General features: G+C 40.6%; 2 protein-coding genes across 4 annotated transcripts in view; one reads left to right on the plus strand and one right to left on the minus strand.

Moving 5' to 3' along the window:
- CYP39A1 (cytochrome P450 family 39 subfamily A member 1) overlaps window positions 1-11,048 on the minus strand; it is a 69,329-nt gene extending 58,281 nt beyond the window's left edge. The window contains exons 1-4 of the mRNA XM_024766156.1: window positions 10,606-11,048; window positions 5,239-5,374; window positions 1,865-2,039; window positions 202-351 (exon numbers count right to left, since the gene is read on the minus strand). Of these exons, the coding sequence (XP_024621924.1) occupies window positions 202-351; window positions 1,865-2,039; window positions 5,239-5,374; window positions 10,606-10,782 (638 nt within the window). The 5' untranslated portion in view covers window positions 10,783-11,048. The remainder of the gene's footprint in view (window positions 1-201; window positions 352-1,864; window positions 2,040-5,238; window positions 5,375-10,605) is intronic.
- A 171-nt stretch (window positions 11,049-11,219) lies between these two features.
- Window positions 11,220-16,207, plus strand: part of SLC25A27 (solute carrier family 25 member 27) — a 29,668-nt gene continuing 24,680 nt past the window's right edge. For 2 of the 3 annotated variants that reach the window (XM_024766172.1, XM_024766174.1), the window contains exons 1-3: window positions 11,243-11,524; window positions 14,090-14,281; window positions 16,063-16,147. In XM_024766172.1, the coding sequence (XP_024621940.1) occupies window positions 11,419-11,524; window positions 14,090-14,281; window positions 16,063-16,147 (383 nt within the window). In that variant the 5' untranslated portion in view covers window positions 11,243-11,418. Of the gene's footprint in view, window positions 11,525-14,089; window positions 14,282-16,062; window positions 16,148-16,207 lie in introns of all 3 variants that reach the window. The other variant, XM_024766173.1, reaches the window with a different exon arrangement.

Below are 16,207 nucleotides of genomic sequence, written 5' to 3' on the forward strand. Positions count from 1 at the left end.
CTCTCTTCAGTTCCTCCCTCAGTTCACACACACACACACACACACACACACACACACACACACAAACTGGTCATAAGAAATAGCTTCTGTCTCTTCCACTTAAACTGCTGTTATAGCTACTTAGAACAAAGAAAGGAGAGAAATGTATGAATAGCTGAGAAGAGCTTGATCGGGGAATTAACATAGGAAACAACACTCTACCTGAGGAGACATTCTGGCAACTGGGACCCATATTCGAAACCTTCATCATAAGCTTGAAAGTGCTGATGGAACTCCCTGATTTTCCTCTCATTTGTGGGAAACAGACCTTTTTTAAAGAGCACGTTCACTGTGACCGGGTAAAGGAAATGCCTACAAAGATAGAAACACATAAAACGTCAGAATCAATGACCACAGAAGAAAAGCATAGGTTACAAAAGAAGGCATTATTGAATAGCTATATATTAGGGGTAGACAATCATATGTGATATATTTTTTTTGGGGGGGGAGTCATTCTTAAGAGGTTTTAATATTTGCTTTCTGTGCTCAAGATAACTTAGGGGTAACTGAAATTGTGGTCTTATTTATCTGAAGATTTTCAAATGCTTTCTAAGCAAGTATTGTTAGATCCTGACAAATGTGAGATGACACACAGAAAGAGCTCGATTCAATATGATTTCAACAAGCATTTATTTAGCAAATAATAACAATAACTGAGATACAGTTCGTACCTTTAGACAGCAGCCAAAAATAACCAAATGAAGAATCAAGGGCAATATTAGTCACCAAATTCCTAGTATCTCCCAGAATCCTATAACTTTGAACTATACCGAAAGACTGAAATATAGTATCTATCATCAGCAAATTTTCCCTCAGGTAAATAAAATTATTTCTGCGGGGTCCTTAAATAAGGGAATATCAGAGATTGTTAATATGCCCCAGGTTAGTAACACTAAGTGCTGTTTATTCCATTTTTATTCACCATCATTTCCTCACAGAAATTTCTCAGGATCTCCTTTCCCTCTAAGTTTCAAAGTCATTCAAGAATTTGGTTTGTTTTGTTGTAGATATTGGGCGTGTTAAAAGTTTGGTTGATTGGTTGCTTGTTTTTGTTTTCACTTTTCCTCTCTCTCTTTCTGGAACCCTAACAAACTATTCGATGTTGCTGTATTTCTGAGTCTGGATGGTTGGTCATGCCTCCAGCATCCCACTGAGATGGAAAAGTGCCTCATGGGTAACTTCGGTTTACCAAATCGCCCTGCGCGTGCGGGGAATTCTTCTCACAGCTCCCTGCTAAGCCCTTACATTTGCCAGAAAGCTCCAGAACATGGCTGGGTGCTACGTGGTTCCCCCCACTGTCCTCTCCTGTCTCGCTTGCCTCTCAGTACCTCCCCTCTCAGAGGACCTGGGCTCAGTCCCGAGGCTCATGGTAGCTTTCCCTCAGCCACCTTGTCAAGTCTCACAGACATCTCCTGGACCCTTGTCATCTACTTTCTGATTCTATCCTCTTCCCTCTCCTCTCAATGTCCTCTTCTTCTAATGATCACAAATTGCACTGAATGTTTTATCAAAATTGGATGCATGACAATTATATGAGGAAAATCCACGTAGCGCGTACAAAATTATAAGGAATGACTAGGGAGAAATTATTATTAAAACGTGTTAAAATGATTCTATTGGCCTATTTGCTTACCTTCAAATTGAAGTGCTAACTGAAAACTGCCCATTAATCAGAATTTAAAAGATTAATAGCATCTTTTAATCACCTAGCTAGATAGACTTCATTAACCCACCAGAAAATTTGTGAAGTCCAATGTATAGGCTTCAAATTTTTTTTATTCCAAAAAAATAAAAAACAAAATTAAATAATAAGGCATCTATTTACCTCACTAAGTTGTTCAGGTCCATGGTCCCATGAGGGCCTAAATTCTCCAGCTGTTCGTGTAATTCTTCAGTCAGTTGTCCAGTGAATCGATATAGGTTGAAAGTTCCCATTTTCCCTTTCACCATGATATAAAGTTTCTCATGCAGTTTTAAAAAGATATTCTTTGGGATTGATGCTATAAACAGAGAAAACACTTTTCAAAAGAAGCAACCACTTTTTTTTTCAACATCTTTATTGGAGTATAATTGCTTTACAATGTTGTGTTAGTTTCTGCTGTATAATAAATTGAATCAGCTATACGTATACATATATCATCTCCATACCCCATCCCTCTTGCGTCTCCCTCCCACCCTCCCTATCTCAACCCTCTAGGTGGTCACAAAGCACCGAGCTGATCTCCCTGTGTTATGCAGCTGCTTCCCACTAGCTATCTATTTTACATTTGGTAGTGTATATATGTCCATGTCACTCTCTCACTTCATCCCAGCTTACCCTTCCCCCTCCCCGTGTCCTCAAGTCCATTCTCTACATCTGCATCTTTATTCCTATCCTGCCCCTAGGTTCTTCAGAACCATTTTTTTAAATAGATTCCATATATTTGTGTTTGCATACGGTATTTGTTTTTCTCTTTCTGACTTACTTCACTCTGTATGACAGACTCTAGGTCCATCCACCTCACTACAAATAACTCAATTTCGTTTCTTTTTATGGCTGAGTAATATTCCATTGTATATATGTGCCACATCTTCTTTATCCATTCATCTGTCGATGGACACTTAGGTTGCTTCCATGTCCTGGCTATTGTAAACAGAGCTGCAATGAACATTGTGGTACATGACTCTTTGAATTATGCAACCACTTCTTGAAGCAAACAGTCAATAGACCTCCCTCTCTATTCCTTGATCAGCAGAGACTAGAGCCAAAATTCACCTAGTACATAGAATCACCTCCTGCAAATAAAAGTAGGTGAAGATCCAACATAGACTGTGAGATAGTGAAAGTCCGTAGGGTAATTCACTTTAAGGGATGATTTGTATGGGGGTGATTAAGGAAGCCTCTGGGAAACACACATCTAGTGATTTTATTTCCATGTTTAAAACTTTTCATTGGCTTCCTATCCTTAACAAAGTTTACAAGGCGTTCTACCCTCTTTCCAGCTCTACAATGACATTGCTAGCCCTTTCTCCCTCCAAACATATATCCCAGGTATATTGAAAACACACACTCTTTTATACATCTCAGCATTTTCATGAGCTCTTCTATCTGCTCAGAATGTTCTCTGCTTGGCCAAAAATAAAAGCCATTCATTTCTTCTGCTAACTTCTTCTCTCCTTCAAGTGTCTTCTTGAATATCACCTCCACCAGCAGGGCTTTCCTAACCCCAATAGCTTTAGCCCCGCTGTTTCCTTTATCTTAGTGTTCACACTCCTTTCATGATACTCACACCTGGTCTAGTTGGGTGCTAAGAGTATGAATTTTTTTTTTTTTTTTTTTGCGGTATGCGGGCCTCTCACTGTTGTGGCCTCTCCCGTTGCGGAGCACAGGCTCCGGACGCGCAGGCTCAGTGGCCATTGCTCACGGGTGCAGCCGCGGAGCGGCATGTGGGATCCTCCCGGACCGGGGCACGAGCCCGTGTCCCCTGCGTCGGCAGGCGGACTCCCAACCACTGCGCCACCAGGGAAGCCCCAAGAGTATGAATTTTTAAACTCATTACACTATTCCTTTATATTTTTCTTTAATCCTCTTTTATTGTCTTCAAAGTAAGTTTTCCAAAAAATAATTTTTAATTTTATATTTCATCATCCTATTACATGTAGAATACATTTTGTATAAGTTAATGAAAAATAATTTGTGGACTTCCTGAGCATGCATTGTCTCCGTGGTAGGGGAATAACTGAAAGGAATGGGAAGCTGGCTCAAGAGTAAATATTAAGATATTTCATCTGTTAAATAGAAATATTTAAGCATGCAAGTCCCCAGGGGAGGCAGAGGTGAAAAAAGGTGATCACTTCAATACACCTATGATAGGTAAGTTGGTATATTTTTCTCAAGGAGTATGTGAATTTACAGATCAAGAGTCTTCAAAATATTTGTATTTCTTTGATCTGGAATTCCATGGTCTAAATATCAAGAAGCATTAAAGAGTCAAAAAAATGGAACCAGCATGTTGTGATTTTTCATGCAAGCAACAAGAAACAGTCATCATGCTACTGATCAACTGACAGCCTTGAAAACAAACTTTTTGTCTTAATGGCAAGAAACGCATAAGAAGAAGCTATATGAAAATGAACCTAAGAAAGACGCAAAAAGGGAAGCAAGGAGAAAAAAGATGGTAGAAGCAAGCACAGACATTGTGAAAGCAGAGAAAAGAACCAGGCACGAAATGAACCAGCTCTGCATTCTTGGGAGGACAAATGGCCTCAGCATGTATGTCTGCAGCCTGGGAAGAAATAAAGGCAGACACGGGCTTCCCTGGTGGCGCAGTGGTTGAGTTTGCTTGCCGATGCAGGGGACACGGGTTCGAGCCCTGGTCCAGGAAGATCCCACATGCCACAGAGCAGCTAAGCCCATGCGCCACGACTACTGGGCCTGTACTCTAGAGCCCATGAGCCACAACTACTGAGCCCGTGTGCCTAGAGCCCGTGCTCTGCAACAAGAGAAGCCACCACAATGAGAAGCCCGTGCACCGCAACGAAGAGTGGCCCCCACTCGCCACAGCTAGAGAAAACCCCACACACAGCAACGAAGACCCAACGCAGCCAAAAATAAAACAAATAAAATAAATATTTATTTTTTAAAAAAAAGAAAAGAAAGAAAGAAAGAAAGGCAGACAGTCACACTGGAAGCGTGCTTACAAATTCAGTCCAGCAGTCTCTGAGGATGGGGAAAGAAAGGGCACCAATTATATGAAGCTGAGCCCCACTTACCTCAATAACCCTGTGGACTATGTCAGGAAATGCCATAGTAAAGGGCTTACTAAGCAGTGCAGTTCTACTTTCAAGGAGCAGAGTAGCGACATGAGATAAAGCCAAGAGCTACAGCCTGTAGAACATGGTATACGCAGCGGCAGAGCAGAGTTAGTGACAGTTTGGGAGCTGCAACAGGCTGCAGGTGCCAATATTTTCCCAAGTAAACATCAGCGAGGTGACCTCACCTCTGACACATATCTAACGGAGATCCAAATGTTTTAGGTTGCCAATAATTTGTTCTACATGGGCCAAATTCATCACATACTCTTTTCTATCCCTACTCTAAAGAACAAAATAATGGGCCTGCCTCGTTCTTGATAGAGCAGTGAAGATGGGATTGGTACCTAAAACTGCTCTTGGATTCCCTGTTGTATTTCAAATGAACTATCTGAAAATACTGTTTACCTGTACGATAGACGGGATTTTGCACTGCTAGTTCAAAATTTACTTCTTTGGATTTTAGAAACACATTAATTCCCTCTTCTTCAGTAACAAAGGTCATTCGGGTGCCCATAGCAACGATTGTAAATATCGGTCCATACTGAAAGAAAACACATAAATACAGACCATATTAGTAAGCATTCCTAATAAATAAGTTACTGGACCATGGGTTATGCTTCGGACAGTGTTCCTCAAGAACCCCAATGCTGAATTCACAGTCAAGGTAAAAACTATTATGATTATATATAATAATTATAAATTTTGACTGAGCAAAATCGAAATTATAAAAATCCTAATTTATTCTGTTGCAATATTTAACCTTCCTTTTGATAGTGCTATTATTTGCTTGTACCTTCCTTTCTGGTAGTAGAAATAATAATTAGAAATAATGATTGGAAATTATATCAAACACCGTGATATTTGAGCCCTGTTTTCAAGATTATCAAGAGGGTTAGAAACAACCTATGGTTGAACTTTGTTCAAGAAAAACATAAACTGCTGACTGATTTCACCCTCAGCCTGTAGTCACTCAACAATGTCCCGCAATCCCCAAATTTCTGTAATGTGCTCACTTTCTCCCTTTCCAAAATGACCCACCTGTTCACCTAGTCCAACCCTCTCCACTCTGAGAGGGTGTTCCTGCTTTGTAACTCACTGGGAAAATGAGCGCTGTCAGCTTCTCACCACCAGAGCTTGCAGACAATTGTACCCATTTGTACCCATTCACCATGCCTCCCCTTGAGTTAACACAGGTGGAGGGTCCTGCCCCTGGGAAATGCCCACCCTCCTTCACTTGTGTTACGGGTTCCACACTCTCTCTTTGTTCCATGTGTACGCCTTCTCTCTCGTACACCATCAGTTTTGCCTTTTCTATCAGATAGCTCCTAGGAACCTACAGTCATCCTCCAGTGCAGAGTTTGGTTTGGTTTTAGGGAGTCCATGACTTTATTTGGAGAAAAATATATCATTATTTTCACTGGCCTCTGATTATAACATTCTCTTCAATTATGAATGGAGGCAATACACCACAATCTTCCCCACGACTCTATCCTCAAAAGAACCTACTGTTCCAATTGCACTTTCTTAGATTTGGTATCTTTTGGCATCCATCTGTCATAGGGCCAATTATATTAGCTATCTTTTCTTATTCTTGATGCTCAGCTTTGGTGGCCTCACTACTGGGTAGAGACAGCCCTCCCAGGGCTAGCCAGTTTTTAGAGACAGCAAAGGACTCAGCCATCCAGGAGCATGCCTTTCATAGGGAAACCAACCCATCTTGAGTCTGTGTCCCCAAACACCTCCTGATCTAACTCTCACATGCCAAGCCAATATTATCCTTGCCCTAAATCATCCCAGGGCGAGGCACTAGGCACCCGCAGACCAACCTTATAGCCCAAAGCCCTCAAAATGATTCAAACTAGTCAATCCTAAATTGTTTACCCTGCCTCGCCTTGCCTTTCCTGAGCAAACCCCAATAAAAGCTCTGACCAGGGCCTTCTCCTGCTCCCATCTTCTGCCTCCTGACAGGGTGCTCTCCCCTGTGGCCCTGCATCATGTGTAGTGACCCCCGCCTTGGACCTGTGAGTATAACAACCTTCCTCCTTCCGAGTCTCATTCTCATTTCCTCCTGTGGCTGGACTGACTTTCCCAGACCACATCCAACATGTACATTTTTGGAAAAACCACCCGTACTTTTATATCCCATTACAGTTATTATAAATCTCTCGAAATATCATTTAGGCTCGTCAGTACTTCAATATTACGGTCACTCCAGATCTGCATGAAATGGCACGTGATAGCTCCCGTGACACAGCATTGGATGCCATCAGGCAACTGTGGGCCCAATAATCATTGATTCCCCCAAATAGTGAAGTCTCATTTTCTTCCATTAGTGATCCAGACATCTACATTGCTTGCCAATATTCCCTACCTAGTATTGTTTATTGATCAATACTTAGAAGAAGGTGAGTCGTGTTCATTGTTGAAGGTTTGTTCAAATGAGAATTCTTAACTTTCCATTAGGAAAGTGGCTTTTGGTAATACATATAGGCACTCGGGCCACATTGTAGGCGATCTTGATCATCTCACTTGATAGTGAGCCCATGTTCTAGTTTCTCAAGTCTAACTTCTGGGAGCCACCTCTGCTCCTTTTCATTCTTTCACACACCACATTCCATCCACCAGTAAATCCTACTGCTTCCATCTTCAAAACAGATCCAGTCACTTCTCAAACTTCCACTGCTATCACCATGGTACAAGCCACCAAGATCTCAAGCTTGAATTCTTGCCAAAACCTTCGAATTATCTTCTTTCTTTTAGTTTTATGTTCCTGTTTTTAACAGAGTGCCCAAAATGACCCTTTAAAATTTAAATCACATCACATCACTCCTCTGCTCAAAACACTCACAAAGTTTCCCATTTCCCTCTAAGTTACAAATGTATTCTCAATAATCTGTAATAACCCACACGGGAAAAGAACCTGAAAAAGAATGGATATATGCATATGTATAACTGAATCACTTTGCTGTACACCCGAAACTAACACAACATTGTAAATTAACTATACTCTAATATAAAATAAAAATTAAATTAAAAAATACATTTACACTTTGAATCTGATAATTTACTCCACAGATATACTTGCACACATAGAAATGACATTTGTTGCTACATTATTTACAATAGTAGAATATGGAAAACAAACGATGTCAATCATTAGGTGACTGCTTAAGTGAAATGATGCAGGGAATATTTGGCAGCTTTTAAAACATGCAGATGATTCTGTTTCTGTGTAGGATGAGAGAAAAGAGGGATAGATTACAAAGATCACATTTTTAGAGGCATCAGAGAGTTGGGGAAACAATAAGAACTAAATGGACTAAAACTCCACAGAGAAGTGTGTAGAAGTGAATAGACAATAGATCATGATTTATTTCCCTGGTGGCGTCTGTGAATTCTGAGTATCGATCAAGGTCAGGACTGAAATAGGCACGTGTGAAAAAATCTACAGATAATAAGAAATTTAATGGTGAAACATTCACTTTTCCCCGAATATTAGGAAGAAGACAAGCTTGTCTATGCACACCACTTTATTCAACAATATATTAGAAGTCCCTCTTTATTTATGCAAGAAAAAAGAAATAAAAGGCATAAAGATCAGAAAACAGGAAATAAATTTATCTGTTTGTAGGACATATTGTGTATGTATAAAAATCCTAAGAAACCTACAAAGTAACTATTGGAACTAATAAGTGAATTTGGCAAGATCACAGGATACAAAGTTAATATACAAGAACAATTGTGTCTTTTATGTGCCAGAGGGATACCACTGGAAAACAAAAGTGAAAACAATTGTATCTACAATAGCCTCAAGAATATAAAATATTTCAGAAAATAATTAACAATCACAGGCAAGACCCCATCACTGAAAACTACAGAATATTTCTAAAAGAAATTATATAGCTAAATAAACGGGAGAGGTATACAGCATTCATAGATTAGAAGGCATAATATCATTAAAAAGTCAATTCTCCCTCAATTTTTCCATAGACTTAACAAACTTCCAAACATTCTTCCAACAGTCTTTATTATAGATATTGGCAAGCCAACTCTAAAATTTATATTAAAATGCAAATAATCTTGAATGCCACATCAATGACAAAAAAACATGAACTTTCACTACCTGATTTAAAGATTTACTATAAAGCTGTAGTATTTAAGATAGTGCAGTATTAACAAAGGAGTGGACATACAAATCAATGGAATAGGATAGAAAGGCTAGACATAGATCTACACATATATGGTCAGTTAATCTTTGAAAAGCTGCAAAGGCAACTCAATGAGGAAAGGAAAGTCCTTCAAGAAATTATACTAGAACAATCGGACATCCAGAGGTCCAACTGAAACTCAACTCTTATGTAGACCTTACAAAAAAACTAACTCTAAGTGGATCATTGACCTAAATGTTAAATGCAAAACTATAAATTTTTTTTTTTTTTTTTTTTTTTTGCGGTATGCGGGCCTCTCACTGTTGTGGCCTCTCCCGTTGCGGAGCACAGGCTCCAGATGTGCAGGCTCAGCAGTCATGGCTCACAGGTCCAGCCACTCCGCGTCATGTGGGATCTTCCCAGACCGGGGCACGAACCCATGTCCCCTGCATCGGCAGGCGGACTCTCAACCACTGCACCACCAGGGGAGCCCAAAACTATAAACCTTTTAGAAGAAAACAGAATAATCTTTGTGACCTTGCTTGACCTTCTGAGACAAGCTTTTAGAAACATTCCTTAAGATTTATCAAAATCATAAACCTAAGGAAGGCTATGGGAGACAAAGAAGTATTTCTTTAAAAGATAGTATTTTCCCCTAAGATTTTCAAAAATACAATCTTGAGTATAAATTGTGTGAGTATTGAAAAATAAAGAATGGTTAGAGACTTCTAAAAAAAAAGATATTATTTTACATCTATTAGACTAACAAGAATTATGGTACTTAGTGTGATCCAGGATATGAAGAGCGAGGCAAATCCCCTACACTCAAAGGAAAAGAAAAAGGAAAAGAAAAGGAAAAAGGATTTGTACATCCTTTTGCAAGAGTAACACAATAATATAAACAATTTAATGTCCTTTGGGCAATTTCACTTTTAGGAAGTCATTGTGATGAAACAATCAGGTAAGTGCAAAAAGTACAAACACACACAGGAGCATACACACAAGAATGTCCATTGAAATAAAGAAAAAAAAAGCAGTAACCTATGTACTATTTTTGAAAGATATATTTGAAAGCTATTTTAAAGATAAAAATATGTACTGCAACAACAATTACTAATATCCTCAGTGGACAGTGAAAATGTTATCACCAAATAACAACACCAGCTGAAAATATAGTGCCCACTATGTTTGTAAAGACCGAATTTGCAAGCAGCTTTTACAATAGCCTGGTGTTAACTCTTGATTTGGATACGAATTTATTAAGCAAATTGAAATTACTTATATTACGCTTCTGTCTTCCCAATTATTGCAAGCATTTAGTTAATATGTATACACTTAGGATTTTTTAGCTACGATGAAGTAACTAGCACTTTTAATCTCTACTTCCAAAAAGGCAATTACAAGCTGCCTTGTACTTTATAACTGATGAAAATCTATTTCTTTCGAAAAACCTTGCATAAGACACAGTTGTTGATTGTTGAGGAATTCGTAAGTGGCTAGATCGTTTAATTCTGGTCAGCAGGTAGGTTCCCCATGTTCTAACATTGCACTTGAGATACAATGAAAGAAAATAAAAAAGAAAACATTACCTCTTCCGGAAACCCCACCTGCTAAGGTCACATACCTTGATTCTTGCTTTCTCTATAAATTCTAGAGGGGTTTTTCCAAACTCAAATCCAGCTCCAATCCAAGGAATCCAGCCCCCAATGCACGGGGGTCCACGCAAGTTCTTCCACTGAAGAAATAATAAAAGAGCAACACAACCTAAGATTATAACCACTGTTGGGGAAATGAATTCCATGTTTTTGTCTAGCACCTTCCTGAATCAGAGAAGGGAAAAGTCTCGCTGCTGTGGTACTTGCTCCTTCCCCCGGAACAGGGCACCCTCCCGACCTCCCAACTTTCCGCTGTTCCTTTTGCAGCTTGTTCGCCTTCCTAACTGTAGCCTCCTTTCCCCGCCCCAATTTTTGGGTAACTTTTGCATCATCACTCCCTCCTACGTCCACTTTTCTTTCAAGTTCTGGCCACGCGGGACGGAAGGACGGGGCTGGATCCTGCTGGTGTGGGTGCAGGGGACGGAGGAAGAGAAGTGGCGCTGTTGCCATGGAGACCGGGGCTGGTGGCGCGGCGGGCGGCTCGTCCGCGACCAATCAGAGAACTCGGTCCAGGAGGGGCGGAGCCACTCGGACTACATTTCCCAGAAGCCTCGCGGGCTTCGCGTTGTTTTCCGATTTCACCCCACTGGGCTGCTCAAGCCCGAGGCTGCTAGGGAGAGGGTGCAGGTTCGGTGGGCCCTGCTGGCGGAGTCGAGCAAGGGAAATGGTCCCCGCCCCGCCGCTCGCCGGTTGAGGAGGAGCCGCTCTGGCCAGGTGGCAGGCCAGCCGCGGCGCGGGGCGCGGGCCAGAAGGGGCGTATCGTCCTCCCGTGCTGCTGCTGAATGTCGACTCCGGAGGATGAGGAGAGGCTCTCGCCGCTCGCCCAGAGATGGCCCCGCGCGAGCAAGTTCCTCCTGTCGGGCTGCGCGGCCACCGTGGCCGAGCTAGGTACCCGGCCGTCCAGCCTGGGCCTCCGCCGCGAGTCGTCGAGGGGTCGCGCGGGGGTGGGGGGCCGGGCGGGTGGCTTCGTTTCTGGGTGGATGCAGCCCTCTTGGTCCACACCTGTCCTGCAGGTGTGGCAGGGTGGGGGCAAGGCCAACCTTGTAAGGAGGAGGGATTGGAGGTCACGAAGGTCTCTTCCTTCCAATTTCGTCTCCTTCGGGTGTGCTGTTGCGCCTGAATATGTCCTTTTAGAAGCTTCCTGAGCTGTCATTCCTCTACAGGGATCATTTTCTCTTTCGTGAGCTTGCCCTTTTTAAAACCCAGTCCACTTTTCATCTTTATTGAGGTCATCTCTGTTATTTATATTCTTACGCAGCCTCACTATATCGTCGTGTTTTGGGTCCAAGTTGTGAACCCAACCTGTGGGACTTAAGTTCGTTACCCATCACTTACTGAGCATCCGCTCAGCATCTGCCAGTTGACCTCTTTGCGTGGAACTCATCTATACTGTGTTTACCTTGCAGGACTCTGAGAAGTTAATAATATATAAACGTTAAACCCAAGGCAAGGCAACCGCTAATTGCGACATTATTATGACAGTGCTGGAGACAGTAGAGATATAGTTCAGAAGACCAGCCCTGACCTTCTTACAGGCTGGTGGGGAGACATGCAGAGACAGACAATTACATTATGCTACTTATTATAGTGAAGATGTTATTAAGTATCATAAGAGCAGAGAGGATGAACAGTTACATCTGGATAAGCAAGTCAGAGAAAACTTAAGGGGCTACCTAGAGCAGAACTATGATGCCCTTGCAAGAACAGGTGGTGTTTCTTCCAAGAATTTTGTGACTAGAGCGCCTGTGTTTTCCCTGCCTTCACGGTGCATTTTAAGATTACCCTTTCATTTTCTTGCCCGTTAAAAAAAAAAAAAAAAAAAAAAAAAAAAAAAAAAAAAAAAAAAAAAAAAAAAAAAAAAAAGGAATAGCTTGGATGTGTAAGTGTTAGTTTGTCCTGTTCTAAAAGGAGTGTACTTTGTATTTCCAGCAGAGGCAGAACATGATCTGTTGTTTGCCCTTAGTGCTCCTCCACTCTTGCCCTTTGGACCCTCTGGTTTTTTTTTCTTTCTCTTCTCCCAAAGCTGATGGCGAATTTTTATTATTCATTGTTTCTACTGAAATACAATTCATTAACTTAAACAAATCTTAAAAGCAGATTGCTAAATGATTAGGTATGTTTCCGGTTTTTTTTGTTTTGTTTTTTTTAAACCTGATGTTCCCCCTGTGACCAACGGCTTTTGTAAAGGAACATTCCTCCTGTTAAAATTTCATGGAGAATTGAATGGGGGAAGGGGAATCAAAATATGAGATGGTTTTGAGTACAAAATGATCTAGGATCAGAACCTGAAGCATTATTTAAGTAACCGGCAAGAAAACCAAAGTGATTTTAAGAGGCATAACCTATGCTAATATAGAGGTGCCTATATCTTAAGACTTTTCAGGTTTCATATGTCAACAGAGGATTGCTTAAATTCTCTATGTGCACACAACTTGTGTTTTAGAAAAACCAACAGCAAGATAATTAACTTTTCCAAAGACCAGTGGTTAAGACTGAATATTCTCTTCCCCCGTCTCTGTGTTCTCTTGGAAAAGGCATAGCTATGGTTTTGTATCAGGTGGTGGTCACTGAAAAGACTTATGTAATGCACTAATGTTAATGAACTTATCTGAATCATTGTGTGTATGAAGTTATGAGCTCGATCTTCCTTATGTGAGCCAGTTAGCTTCACTCTGTTTTCAGGTGAGAGGTCTATCTCTAATTCAAGATGTAATCATTAGGGAAAAAATTTTCAAGTACAGGTGGTACTTGTAAGGAAGCCATGCATAGAACTCATCAGTGCTAGAAAACCAACTCAACATATTCCTTAATTGAAAGAATATTGAGCCTGCCACCCTTTGATATAAAAGACACGATAAACCCTATGTTGCATCTTCTCTTTCTCAGACATCAGGTCAGTGATTCATCTACATGCAAACATCACCCACGAAACGACAGAATTCAGCTTCATCTGGCATTTATTAAGAACCTGTCATAAGTAGTACAGTATTCTAAAAGTCACATTGGCTCTTAATCATGGTTGCAGTCCAGGGCACATCACAGGCAATGGATACTGGAAATTATTCACATTGGAAGGCAAACATTAAGGACTAAAGTAGGTTTTGGACTGAAACCTACTTTTTCTGAGTGAAAAAGAACCCAAGGGCTTGTCACTTTTTGTTTTCTTTCTGGTGCTCTGGGGGCTGCTCTGGGACAGTGATTCTCAGATTTGGGAGTGTATAAGAATCAACTGATGTCTAAACCCCATCAACCTACTGAGACTCCATAGGCGTGGGGCTAGGAAATGTGTAATTTTTAACAACCTCCCTGGCTGATTCTGATGTATTCTGAAATTTGAGAATCACCCATCTTGTGCTGGCTAAAATATGGGTCCTGTGATTTTTTTTTAAATTCTGTTTGTTTCTCTGAATGTTATGGGTTTCCCCCTCGTTTTGTTTTTGTTGTTCTTGTTAGCAACCTTTCCCCTCGATCTCACAAAAACTCGACTCCAAATACAAGGAGAAGCTGCCCTTGCTCGGTTGGGAGACGGTGCAAGAGAGTCTGCTCCCTATAGGGGCATGGTGCGCACGGCCCTGGGGATTGTCCAAGAGGAAGGCTTTCTAAAGCTCTGGCAAGGAGTGACACCTGCCATTTACAGACACATAGGTATTTATCTTGATTCTAGCTGGTGAGTTTGTCACGAGTTCTGTGTTTGTCTCCTCTGCTTTCCTGTTGAGCTGTGTTCAAAAGCCAGCTAGTTTTCTTCTGCTAATATGATAAATGAATATAAGGTTATTAAGGAATTATAGCCTTAGGGTTTTAGAAATGCATACAGAAGTATTTAGCGATGAACTGTCATGATGTCTCTAATGTAATTGAAAATAATTAAGCAAAAAAAAAAAAAAGAAGCAAATATGGTGAAAATGTTAGCAATTGATAAATCTCCATGATAGATATGTAGGGAATTGTATTATTTTTCTCTACTCTTCTGTATGCTTGAAAATCTTCCTAATAAAAATGTTTTTTATTTAAGTTTAAGAAAGAAAAAGATGAATAGTTGATTTTTTTTCCACTTGAGGAACTTTAAACACAAAATTAAAAATTTTCTTTTACATTCTTTGAAAATTAAACTATATTTGAGTGCAATGCCTCACCAGTCTCTGTCCCATGTGTCAGAGGCCAGGTTGATCTGAAAGTGAACAGAGATGACTGTCTAATCCAACCTTGGCAATAGAGTAAATGCAACACAGGTGATTTTTTCCTCAGTTCCCAGGCTACCTATGTGGGTCCTTAGTCACTCTGAAAGGAAAGTAGTTGAAATTACACTGCTGCCGATGAGAACACTTTTCTGCTCTGCTTCCAAAGGGGCACTCACATAGATAGGAGTGGCTGAGTTTGCAGCTTGTGGACAGGAGAATAAACTTGCCTTCAAAAGGAGATAGGACGGGTATGGCGTTTTTCTTCTCTAATCATAATAATTCCTCAAATACGTAGGGACTCTTGATCAGAAAAGGGCCCAGTACTAATGTTTACCAGCTCTGTTTTTAAAGCTTCAGTTCTCCAGATGAGCAGGTTAGAGTGTATTCACCAAGAACTGTCCAGAAGTGTGATTAGACTGTCACTGTTTTGGTGCTTTGTATATTTTTGAATATCTTAAAATACTTCATTAAATTTCTTCAAATATCAAGAAAAGCTCTCTGTATGAGTACCATGTACTGATTTTCACAATTTTTCTTTTTTATTCTTTTTTTTTTGATAGTTTCTCCTTGCTTCCCATTATCGTCTTGAGTTTTACTTCTTTTCATTTGTATTTTGTTGACCACCATCTGTGGTTTTACAGTTAAGATTCATTTCATATGTTTGACACTTGACTGAAAAATTACCATAACATAATAAATTATCCAGTGAAGTTATGCGTGTTTATTGAGTGAAAATGCCTGCTGTGGACCAAGCTCTGTACTAGGGCATATAGTGTAATGAAAAGACACAAAACCTGCCTTGAAAGGCTCATGGTCTGATGGAAAGATGAACAGGAAAATCAAGTTAATTTCTAATCAGGATGATAAATGCCGTATTAGACACATGCCTGGATAGTTCTGGGGGATCAGAGAAGCATGGCAGGTGCAATGACAGCCTAGAACACTGGAGGCCAGGTCAGAGGGCACTTTTTGGAAAACATGTTCTTTGAGTTGAGTATTGAAAGAATAGGAGGAGTTAGCAAGTCAGGAAAGGGAGAAGCCATTCAAGAAAGATCAGATAACACAGGAGAAGGCCTGAGGTTTTAAAAGGCATGCCCATTTGGAGAACCATCAAGACCAGGTGTCCGAAGCCTAGGGTGTGTGAGAGAAAGACACAGCTAGAGAGGTTGACCAGGCCATGTCAAAGCATCCTCTTATTTTATTAAACACAGGGCCAGATTCACCCTTTCAATGCTCTGTCTTGCACAGTGTACTCTGGAGGTCGAATGGTCACTTACGAACATCTCCGTGAAGTTGTGTTTGGCAAAAGTGAAGATAAGCATTATCCCCTTTGGTAAGTTTTGTTTTGAAAATAATATACTGTATTGTACAACAGAGGGAATATAGCCAATAT

The sequence above is a fragment of the Neophocaena asiaeorientalis genome, unplaced genomic scaffold, assembly GCF_003031525.2.
Source record: "Neophocaena asiaeorientalis asiaeorientalis breed wild unplaced genomic scaffold, Neophocaena_asiaeorientalis_V1.1 scaffold46, whole genome shotgun sequence".
NCBI lineage: Eukaryota > Metazoa > Chordata > Mammalia > Artiodactyla > Phocoenidae > Neophocaena > Neophocaena asiaeorientalis.